Source organism: Macrobrachium nipponense, chromosome 4, assembly GCF_015104395.2.
Source record: "Macrobrachium nipponense isolate FS-2020 chromosome 4, ASM1510439v2, whole genome shotgun sequence".
NCBI lineage: Eukaryota > Metazoa > Arthropoda > Malacostraca > Decapoda > Palaemonidae > Macrobrachium > Macrobrachium nipponense.
Genome location: NC_061100.1, coordinates 7,527,436 through 7,538,975, shown reverse-complemented (window position 1 = coordinate 7,538,975; position 11,540 = coordinate 7,527,436). Strand labels below are relative to the sequence as shown.

Genomic DNA, 11,540 nt, shown 5'->3' with positions numbered 1-11,540 from the left:
AAGAGAACTCAAAATTCAAAGATATTTCATTATTATGTACGTACTGTATTATAGTACATGGTTTCTAAAGACAAATGCATTAGTATACCTTAATGTGAGAGAGATGGTGCTAATAACTCCCCAGATTTTATGATAATCCTTAAAAATATAACTGTTGAGAGAAGCTACTTCCCAAGTAAACTTTCTAATGTGGTAAAGTCGACCCCCAGGATTCGCAAGGGATAGGGACAACTATCTCCTGCAAATAGCTGAAATCCGCGAAAACTTAAAGTACCCATCTAAAACCACTGATAACTGCCTATTTCCCACTAAAAATGCTTATAACTGCCTATCTTAATAGTTTTATCAGAGAAAATTTATTTAGTCACCAAAATAATATGAAAAAACAGTAATTAGTGAATACATATTTCTCTGAAAAATTCGGCGAAAACAAATTTCTGTGAATAATGTGGATATGCATCAGAAAAACTGTGAATCGTGAAGTAGTGAATCCTGAACCACAAATAGGTGAGGTCCACTGTATTGATAAAAAAGTATTTTTTATATACTGTAGACATCTACATACATATAGAACTTATCATTAAGAATAAAAAAGTGATTCTGGGTCACAGATTTGAATACCTGCAACAGGGTAGCTCAACTTAACTGAAAACAGCAACTAATCATTCAATATGTAACTAATCTACAATGAATAATACATGTAATATTTCTGCAAAAGATTACCACACAACTGATGGTACCAATAACATGTCACTACAAAACTAAATACTTTCTTAATTCAATGGTCATCATTTGTAAACAGCATATAAAATCACTTGAAACTTCTGCCTACATAAAACAATTCTTTATTATAATCACACTTCCCTATTCCTCCTACAGTAATAACACCTCAAGAAGAGAAGGTCATTTACCTTTCTAGAGAATACAAGTCATTTACCAATTTAGTATATGTTTCAGATATAACACAGTTTTTACTTTAAGGAAAGTCAGGCTGCCAAGCCATGTACTGGGGGTAAATTCAGTCATTCATTGCTCAAGACACTGAATAAAGGGAGTTGGAGTGGTTGAACAGCAAGGTAAATAGATTAAAAAAGTGAAGATGAAGCACAGAGATCTAAAGGTGGAACAGGGAAAAACCCCACAATTACACTAAGAAGCAATATAGTTACAAAGGCTGGATGTATCTGGGTGCCAAACGGATGCTAGATATACCCTTTAGAAATACCTACAGTACATGATGTGCACTAATGACTCTAAACTTCTACTTTAACCAAAGATAACTAAAAAGCCTCCCTTAATAACAAGCTTATTCCAAATATAAGCTATGAGGCAGCACAGAAGTAAAAGATGTGCAAAGCATTTAAAACCAATACTAACCTACTATGTGTGGTTAAAACTGTCAAATATTTTTGGCAACCAAAATTACCCAATGACCTTAACCTTACCTTTGCTGACTGTGCCAAATTCTGTGTTCGGGTATCAATAATATATCCCCTCTTTTCACGGGCAAGGACACCATTCAACAATCGTTCATCTTCTTTGCATCGCTTACCATTTGCTGTTATCAGGGGTTGGCCACTTTGCATAAGTACTGCCTATAAGAAAAATTCACTTACATCATTTAAGCTAAAAATACTATCCAGAAGGAAAATGCACTTACATCATTTAAGTTAAAATACTATCCATCACATGCAGTTCGACAAATCTTTAAAAATTTCATACCAAACTGCACATGCAAATAAGCAAAGAGAAAATTGACAATAATTTAAATTGGGAAGCACGCAATATGAGATTTTAATCAATATATCATCAGATATATAAACAATGACCTATTGTTTGAAGAATTCTCAACTACATTACATATTCCAAATTAGCAAAAAGATTCATGCAAAAAGATTCATCTTTACCATTCCCTCATGTCGATATGCTAAAACAGGAAATCGTCCGGATTGCCGAAAATTAGCTATTGCTATCAAGTCCGAGTCTTCAACACTCTTGGGTACTACCACAGCACTTGGGTAAGATGAACAAACCTGAAGGAGTCATTAAATAATAACAACATTAGTAAAATACTTATGTTTGTATCGTCAACTAATGTCAATTATGTACAGTAAAACACTATACAGTAATGATGTGGAATTTTTTATAGTGGAATTTTTTATAGTGCAACACAGATGCCAAATAATTATGAGTACAGATGCAAAAGGATACAAAGCATCAAACAACTCAACTTACTTTATAATCTTTATTAACATAAGATATTCGCCAATCATCCCCAGGTTGGATTAATCGGGAAAATTCCGATTCCGTTGTAAATGCTGTCCACCCATCTTCAAGGACAGTGTACATGGCACGATAAAAGAAGGGATATTTCAGAAGAGGATCCTCTGAAAAATAAATATAACTTTAATCACAGTAGTAATCAGGAATATCTAATTAATCAGTGAGAAAGTAACCTATTTTCCACACAAAATATAAAAATGAGTAAATTGTTTGTTTGTATAGTGTTTTAACGTTGCATGGAACCAGTGTTTATTCAGCAACAGGACCAACGGCTTTACATGACTTCCGAACCACGTCGAAAGTGAACTTTTATCACCAGAAATACACTTCTCACTCCTCAATGGAATGGCCGAGAATCGAACCCGTGACGACCGAGGTGGGAAGCAAACACCATACCAACCACGCCACTGAGGCGCTTAAAAATGAGTAAACAATCTTTACTGTATTCAAATGTGTTATTAGTTCTCAAGATTTACATCTTACCTTTAAGAAACTTCTAAAAAAATTGTCAGCAAATGTAGCAAAAAAGTTGTACTTCCTTTACTAGAATTCTGTTCTCTAGTGAGGATATCTGTTTCTGCCAGAGATTTATCTCTTTTAGAGTGGTTTGAGGTGGTAAGTTTCTGTTTGATAACATTAGCAGTTATAACTTTCACCATTTACGAATGGTCTCGTTTGTCAATTTTTCTTAAGTTGTATTTTAACATCTTTCACATTCACAACTGATCCCTGATACTCTTTTCCTGTTGTAAGTAACAAGATTTGCTTTACAGGCAGCACCGATATGCAGTAAAGGGGCCTTACTGACAAACTTCTAAGTTCCAGAGTCCCTTATTCCTCACATTGTTGGACTGTGGAACAGTCTCCCAGAGGTTGCTGTGCAAATGGAACTTCAAAAGCTCAAGTGAATTATGCAACACAATTCTACCTTAAAACAATCCCCCTTGTATTTTAATAATTTACCTACATTTTTATATATTTAATTATTAAGTAATTTTTTCTTTTCTAAAAACTTATCTCTTCTTTCTGCATTTAACCTTTTGTCACTTATTTCAAATGAATACCTTATTCTTTGGAAGCTGGAATTTCAAGTCAATGGCCCCTGTGAACTTATTTCTTATGAATAGAATTTATGTTCTGAATAATAATAATGAAAAAAATAATAATATAAAAATATTTTACCACTGTTTTTGCTGTTCTTCAGTTCCTTTATTATTATTTAGTTTAACAGGACCACTCAGTCACACATTTGGAGGATTTGTTCTTAAAAGAGAAGTAAAAAAGGGCAGAATTGAGTTTCTGTGCAGCATATATTCCTGTATGAAACTCTAGATGTGTTGCAGTATGAAACTCTCAGCCCTGACCAGGCAATGCTCATTTGCTCCATATATGCAGTTAGTGAAGATGCATCAGCAACTGACACCTCAGCGATGCCAGACGTACAATCCATGGCTAAACTAACCTTAGATAAAATGATATTGTTATGATACAATAAAGTTTCATACATACTTACCTGGCAGATTATATACCATAGCTATCGACTCCGTCGTCCCCGACAGAAATTCGAATTTCGCGGCACACGCTACAGGTAGGTTCAGGTGATCTACCGGCCTGCCGCTGGTGGCAGGACTAGGAAAAACCATTCCCGTTTTCTAAATCAGATTCTCTCTTCCACCGTCTCCTGCGGGGGAGGGCTGGGGGGTCTCAATCGTATATAACTGCCAGTAAGTATGTATGAAACTTTTATTGTATCATAACAATATCATTTTCATACATTCAACTTACCTGTCAGATATATACATAGCTGATTGACACCCTTTGGTGGAGGGCAGAGACAGCTAATTCCTGACTAGACAGGTAAAACAACAATATGTTGTAGGTATTTATAGACCTTGGTTCCTCTGTGTTTCTAGACGAAGGGTCGACTTCCTAGCTATTGCATAGGAGTCTGCTCGTCTCAAGAGCCTTAGCAAGATAGTGATCTGTGGCCAAGAGTTCTTGTGGGTCTACCGATGGGGGGGGGTCTTTATCCACTTACTCGGTCGAGCCTAATTGGCATTTGTCAATGGGTGCTAATCCGCTTATAGACAATATGCCTATGCCTATTGGCATAACTAAGGAGCGCAACACCGATCCCGATCACCTGTTCCTAACATGAGGGTTCGCGCTAGAATTGAAAAAAGAGGTTATCCCCCAAACTCCTTTTTCAAACCTCAAAAAAAAAATCACTAAGTTAAAATAAATTCAAATCTCATTATTAAAAGGATCAGTGTCGGCTCCTTATCCCAGCAAACGTATCCGCTGATACATATAAACCAAGAGAGAAGGATCTCTCGTAGGTTAACTTGAAGTCCTTCGTGGAATGAGCAGTCAACACATAGTTGCATCTCTCATATGTTAAAGCTAATATGTCTTTCCTGACAATTGTTAAGAAAAGAACAAGAATTTTGCAAAAGCTCGCACTTCATGAGCCTTTTAAATTCTCAGCTGTTTGAAGGTATCATCAAGTCACTTATGAAGTGCTTTAGAGATCACCCATTGTTTTTCAAAGAAGACTAGGACTTTCTTTGAACTGGATCTCATCTGGATGAAGCCTAGCGCCTGGCTGGCGCCTCGCGCCTGGCTGACACCTCGCGCCTGCTTGGCGCCTCGCCCTGGCTGGCGCCTTGCGCCTGGTTGGCGCATCCTGTTGCCTGGCTGGTGCCTCGCGCCTGGCTGGTGCTCGCACTTACCTTGCCAGTGCCTTGCGCCTGTTTGGAGCCTCGCGCCTGGGCTGACACCCTCGCGCCTGCTTGGCGACCTCCGCCTGGCTTGGTGCCTTGCGCCTGGCTGGCGCATTCTCCTGTTTTGCCTGGCTGGTGCCTTGCGCTGGCCTGGTGCCTCGCACCTTACCCTTGCCAGTGCTTGCGCATGGCTGGCGCCACGCGCCTGGCTGACACCTCGCCCTGGCTGGCGCCTCGCGCCTGGCTGACACCTCGCGCCTGCTTGGCGCCTCGCCCTGGCTGACGCCTTGCGCCTGGCTGGCGCATCCTGTTTGCCTGGCGCCTCGCGCCTGGCTGGTTCCTCGCGCCTGGCTGGTTTTCCTCGCGCCTGGCTGGTGCCTCGCACCTTACCTGCCAGTGCCTTGCGCCTGTTTGGACGCTCGCGCCTGGCGCGTGGCCTGACTTCTCCCCACTTGTCTGACAGGAAAGTTCATGTACAAAATCAGCATTAGGACCCTAATCCCAAGCTGTATTTTTTATATCTGTAAGTTACTCTAAATGCATGAAAATTCTCACCAAATATTAAATCATTGCAAAAATAGTATACCCAGTATGTGATAATTAGTTATGGGTTGCCAAATATATTATAAATGCCCTTGGACATTAGTTGGTAATAAGTGCATTTTTTACCTGGATGTCATAACCTTAAAAACATGGATGCTTCAGAGACAAAACAAGACAACTAGTCACAGTCACATCTATCTTGTAATTAATTAATCAAAGGTGAATATCATACTTAAAGACAAATCCACATTCTTACACATAATTATTGATAGCTGGATTCTGCAATGAAGTTTAAGCACCCATAATATATCAATCCTTTCCATCACATACGATATGCTGTGGGCCAATTATTTCCATCTGTACAACCAATTATTTCCATCTGTACAAAGTTCATATATATCAAGCCTTTTTTATTTAACACCTCTAATCATCACATCAACCCAGCAATTTCTTGGTCTATCTCTCCTCTGTCATCCTAAAAACTTACAAATCATGCACCCCATTCACTAATCCCATCTCTCTCATTTTGCATGACCAAGCCCCCCTAAAAAGCTTTGGTACATCTTTTATGTTAATATTTTTTACCAATCATCTCTTCCTTCTCAAAAGTAATCACCTTTCAAAACATTCTTCCTCCATTACATCACAAACATTCCCCTACAGAAGCTTCCTTTTCTAATTTTTCATTCATATGCAATATCCACACTTCACCTAAATAGGAGTTGGGTTGACATTTTCCCCTGTACAGTCCAACTATGTCCTTTCTAGATCTTTTACTGCATAAATATTGAAAATGTCATAATATTTTCCTTAAATCACCTGCCTTGCAATTCACCTCTCTTCTCATACTACTATGATTTTCATAAAACCCCAAAGGACTTATCCTGAAAATCAATTAAATTCATCTCAAATTTAATTCAGCCTTCATCACTGTTTCCCTAACAACCTTACACTTTTAAACTGATCTTACAATAAACACTTCCAAAATATTATTACCAGTCCTACAACTTCTGTTAACTTTAGTATATGAATGTAAAGGGCATCATCCATAAACATCAGTCATTCTACATTCAACTTCTGATCCATTCTCTTACTTACATGAGTGATAATTTTTATATTTCTCTCATTAGTACATTGAGGAAAATATTAACAGCCATGGATATTTTCCCAATACTGTATTTAATTCTCATCCAATTTATTGCTCCACTAGTTAGGCACGTGAATAACAAGTTTGAGTTACAGTAGAATGAATCTGCCATAAAGCCTATTTCTATTCACATTAAGTGAACACAAATCTGTTATAAGGGCTGGTGGAAAAAAAACATTTAAAGGGTACAAAAAACCTTAATAAAGTAGGTAACAGGCAGTACCGCAGGTGAAAGTTTAAAGAAATTAATCTTATGTTGATTACGATGTGAAAAATTACACTACTAAAGCCTAATTAAACTGAAATTTGTGATCATCCCTCATCACATGCAAAATGGGTAGTAAAGCATCAACTCTGATGCAATGGAGGGTGATGGGCACAATAGTTGGTGACAAATAGTACCACACTGACAATGACATCAGTTCTTTTACTCTTAAAGAAAACCACAACCAATTGACATGAAGGAGTGAGAGAACTTTGTATTGTTAAAAAAAAAAAAAAAAAAAAAAAAAAAAATTTAATCTGAAGAGATAATAAAGACACATACTAATACTCTTTACAAATGGTGAAAAAAACTATTTAATATGGACGCAGACTGAAACAGGAAGTGATTTACTCCAACTGGATTCACCATTCTTGAGAGGGGATGAAACTTGGACCACATCCCATACATGCACACGTTAGTCACACACCGTGTGTTTAAATGTCAAGAGTTCTACCCATGAAGCTGGAAATTATGATGAAACTGAGTGGCAAGATTAATAAAGGGTTTTGTACCTGGGACAAAATTAACCCACCCCTTTTATTGTCTGAGTTGCACTGGCTCCCTATCAAAGATAGAATAGTGCAAAAAAAAAAAAAAAAAAATATGTATAATCTAAACTGGTGTCCAAAAATATTTGAAAGATTTATGCACAAAAAGCCAATGAATAGAATCAACACAAAATAAGCTACAGAAGGTTTTCAAATTAATCAAGCTAAGGACAAGTAGGTCTCAAGTTGTTTTAAGATAAGACACACTTCAAATGCTGGTTTTAGAACCTTTAAATTTTGCAGCTCCATGACTGTACAATACACTCCCTCTTCACATCAAAGAGACTGAAAATATCATCTTTAAAGAATAAATGGAAGTATTATGAATGTTTTCACAGTGGAGATTTGATAATTTACCCTTAATGGACAGATAGATATCCTCATATAAGTAGTAGCATTGGGTGGTGGACGGATTCACTCATGGTGAGCATCAATATTACGCGCCATCTATTTGAAGGAATTGGACAGGAAAGAGGTTCCAATACTTCTATAGCCCATAAATTCACTAATACGTAGCAACTTTTAGACTTGCCAAGATCAAGGAAGCAGGCAGCTCACGAGTTAGTTGTGATCTTGACTTCAAGGGTGCGGTGCTGCCTCTCTCTCTTACATGCCAATCTTTTTATAAATTTGCTCATAAATATACCCAAGAGTTGCTGTTGGTTTTAGTTCTTATCTTTTATGATAGTATGTGAGTTATAACTGTAGTTTTACAAAAAAAAAAAAAAAGTGCAAAGAAATTTTACAAAAGACATGTAATCCAAAAGAGTTACTGCATCTTCGATCTCAATAAATTTACGTAAATATTTTATAACAAATATATAATTAGAATTTGTTACTGATCTTAGTTTTATCTGTTTTGATATTGTATAAGCTATAATTATAAATTTTACCAAAAAATATAAAAATATTTATTAGAAAAATTTATGATTGTCTTGTAAACCACGTCCCTCAAGGGGTTGTAAATAGTAGTCATTTTCAACTTCTCGTAGAAGGTTTTGGCCACCATCAAAGTTTACCTGGCCTGCTGTGCTGCATATTGATTTTTTAGTCCATCTCATAAGGGTTAATATGGAGAATGCCAAATAAATCTCAGAAAACCCCTGCACTATTGCTTACTTTGTGGGTCTCACGAAGCATCTTTGGGAAAAAAAAGAAGCTAACTGTAAACTGTATGAGCACTTAATACAACAGTAGATGGTACGTATAGGGTATTCAACGTAAGAATACTATCATTACAGAAATGCTCTGAGAACTGAAAAGACTGCTGGACTGAATTATAATGTTAACAGGGCAGCAAAAAAAAATATCCTCTTTAAATATCTGCAGCCTTGCCCCTTGACTCATGTGATTTCAACACCATACTGAAAAGAAAATTAACATGCAAGCAAGTAAACCATTTCTTGGTTTGCTTATAAATACAATCATAAAAGAGTAGTTTCTCAAAACAATTACAGATCAATTACCTAGGAAAATGAAGTTTTATTTCCAGAGTTGAGAATCACTGAAACTCAAGTCAATACTATAAGGTATTTGTTCATAATACAAAAATGACAACAGAGTACATTGTAGTTAACTTCAAGAATATTACACTACACGAGAACAAAAGAAGATACAAAATTGAAGAGAACTCAAATTTCAAAGATATTCATTATTATGTACGTACTGTATTATAGTACATGGAGGTTTCTAAAGGACAAATGCATTAAGTATACCTTAATGTGAGAGAGATGGTGCTAATAACTCCCCAGATTTTATGATAATCCTTAAAAATATAACTGTTGAGAGAAGCTACTTCCCAAGTAAACTTTCTAATGTGGTAAAGTCGACCCCCAGGATTCGCAAGGGATAGGGACAACTATCTCTGCAAATAGCTGAAATCCGCGGAAACTTAAAGTACCCATCTAAACCACTAATAACTGCCTATTTCCCACTAAAAATGCTTCATAACTGCCTATCTTAATAGTTTTATCAGAGAAAATTTATTTAGTCACCAAAATAATATGAAAAAAACAGTAATTAGTGAAGACATATTTCTCTGAAAAAATTCGGCGAAAACAAATTTCTGTGAATAATGTGGATATGCATGTCAGAAAAATCTGTGAATCAGTGAAGTAGTGAATCCTGACCACAAATAGGTGAGGTCCACTGTATTGATAAAAAAAGTATTTTTTATATTACTGTAGACATCTACACACTATAGAAACTTATCATTAAGAATAAAAAAGTGATTCTGGGTCACAGATTGAAATACCTGCAACAGGGTAGCTCAACTTAACTGAAAACAGCAACTAATCATTCAATATGTAACTAATCTACAATGAATAATACATGTAATATTTCTGCAAAAGATTACCACACAACTGATGGTACCAATAACATGTCACTACAAAAACTAAATACTTTCTTAATTCAATGGTCATCATTTGTAAAACAGCATATAAAAATCACTTGAAACTTCTGCCTACATAAAACAATTCTTTATTATAATCACACTTCCCTATTCCTCCTACAGTAATAACACCTCAAGAAGAGAAGGTCATTTACCTTTCTAGAGAATACAAGTCATTTAACCAATTTAGTATATGTTCGGAGATAAAACACAGTTTTGTTGATTTTAAGAAAGTCAGGCTGCCAAGCCATGTACTGGGGGTAAATTCAGTCATTCATTGCTCAAGACACTGAATACAAAGGGAGTTGGAGTGGTTGAACAGCAAGGTAAATAGATTAAAAAAGTGAAGATGAAGCACAGAGATCTAAAGGTGGAACAGGGAAAAACCCCACAATTACACTAAGAAGCAATATAGTTACAAAGGCTGGATGTATCTGGGTGCCAAACGGATGCTAGATATACCCTTTAGAAATACCTACAGTACATGATGTGCACTAATGACTCTAAACTTCTACTTTAACCAAAGATAACTAAAAAAGCCTCCCTTAATAACAAGCTTATTCCAAATATAAAGCTATGAGGCAGCACAGAAGTAAAAGATGTGCAAAAGCATTTAAAAGCCAATACAATAACCTACTAATGTGTGGTTAAAACTGTCAAATATTTTTGCAACCAAATTACCCAATGACCTTAACCTTACCTTTGCTGACTGTGCCAAATTCTGTGTTCGGGTATCAATAATATATCCCCTCTTTTCACGGGCAAGGACACCATTCAACAATCGTTCATCTTCTTTGCATCGCTTACCATTTGCTGTTATCAGGGGTTGGCCACTTTGCATAAGTACTGCTATAAGAAAAAATACACTTACATCATTTAAGCTAAAAATACTATCCAGAAGGAAAATGCACTTACATCATTTAAGTTAAAAATACTATCCACCATCACAATGCAGTTCGACAAATCTTTAAAAATTTCATACCAAACTGCACATGCAAATAAGCAAAGAGAAAATTGACAATAAAAAAAAAATTTGGGAAAGCACGCAATATGAGATTTTAATCAATATATCATCAGATATATAAACAATGACCTATTGTTTGAAGAATTCTCAACTACATTACATATTCCAAATTAGCAAAAAGATTCATGCAAAAAGATTCATCTTTACCCATTCCCCTCATGTCGATATGCTAAAACAGGAAATCGTCCGATTGCCGAAAATTAGCTAATTGCTATCAAGTCCGAGTCTTCAACACTCTTGGGTACTACCACAGAACACTTGGGTAAGATGAACAAACCTGAAGGAGTCATTAAATAATAACAACATTAGAAAAATACTTATGTTTGTATCGTCAACTAATGTCAAATTATGTACAGTAAAACCACTATACAGTAATGATGTGGAACTTTTTTATAGTGTAATTTTTTATAGTGCAACACAGATGCCAAATAATTATGAGTACAGATGCAAAAGGATACAAAGCATCAAACAACTCAACTTACTTTATAATCTTTATTAACATAAGATATTCGCCAATCATCCCCAGGTTGGATTAATCGGGGAAATTAAACCGATTCCGTTGTAAATGCTGTCCAACCCATTCAAGGACAGTGTACATGGCACGATAAAAGAAGG

General features: G+C 36.2%; 1 protein-coding gene across 1 annotated transcript; it reads right to left on the bottom strand.

The window, feature by feature from the left end:
* Window positions 1-1,307: 1,307 nt before the first annotated feature.
* LOC135211552 (myotubularin-related protein 9-like) lies at window positions 1,308-10,748 on the bottom strand. Its single transcript, XM_064244853.1, has 4 exons — window positions 10,602-10,748; window positions 2,236-2,387; window positions 1,908-2,033; window positions 1,308-1,595 (listed from the first exon to the last, which is right to left on the bottom strand). The coding sequence occupies exons 2-4, from the start codon at window positions 2,347-2,349 to the stop codon at window positions 1,323-1,325; spliced, it is 513 nt and encodes a 170-aa protein (XP_064100923.1). The 5' UTR covers window positions 2,350-2,387; window positions 10,602-10,748; the 3' UTR covers window positions 1,308-1,322.
* Between the last annotated feature and the right edge of the window lie 792 nt (window positions 10,749-11,540).

Bases quoted from the DNA above. Each gene is read 5' to 3' on its own strand.
- LOC135211552 (XM_064244853.1), bottom strand. From the start codon at position 2,349: ATGTACACTGTCCTTGAAGATGGGTGGACAGCATTTACAACGGAATCG. The intron at 2,034-2,235 runs GTAAGTTGAGTT...TGACTCCTTCAG, and splicing joins ATGTTAATAAAGATTATAAA to GTTTGTTCATCTTACCCAAG. The intron at 1,596-1,907 runs GTAAAGATGAAT...TTTTTCTTATAG, and splicing joins CATATCGACATGAGGGAATG to GCAGTACTTATGCAAAGTGG.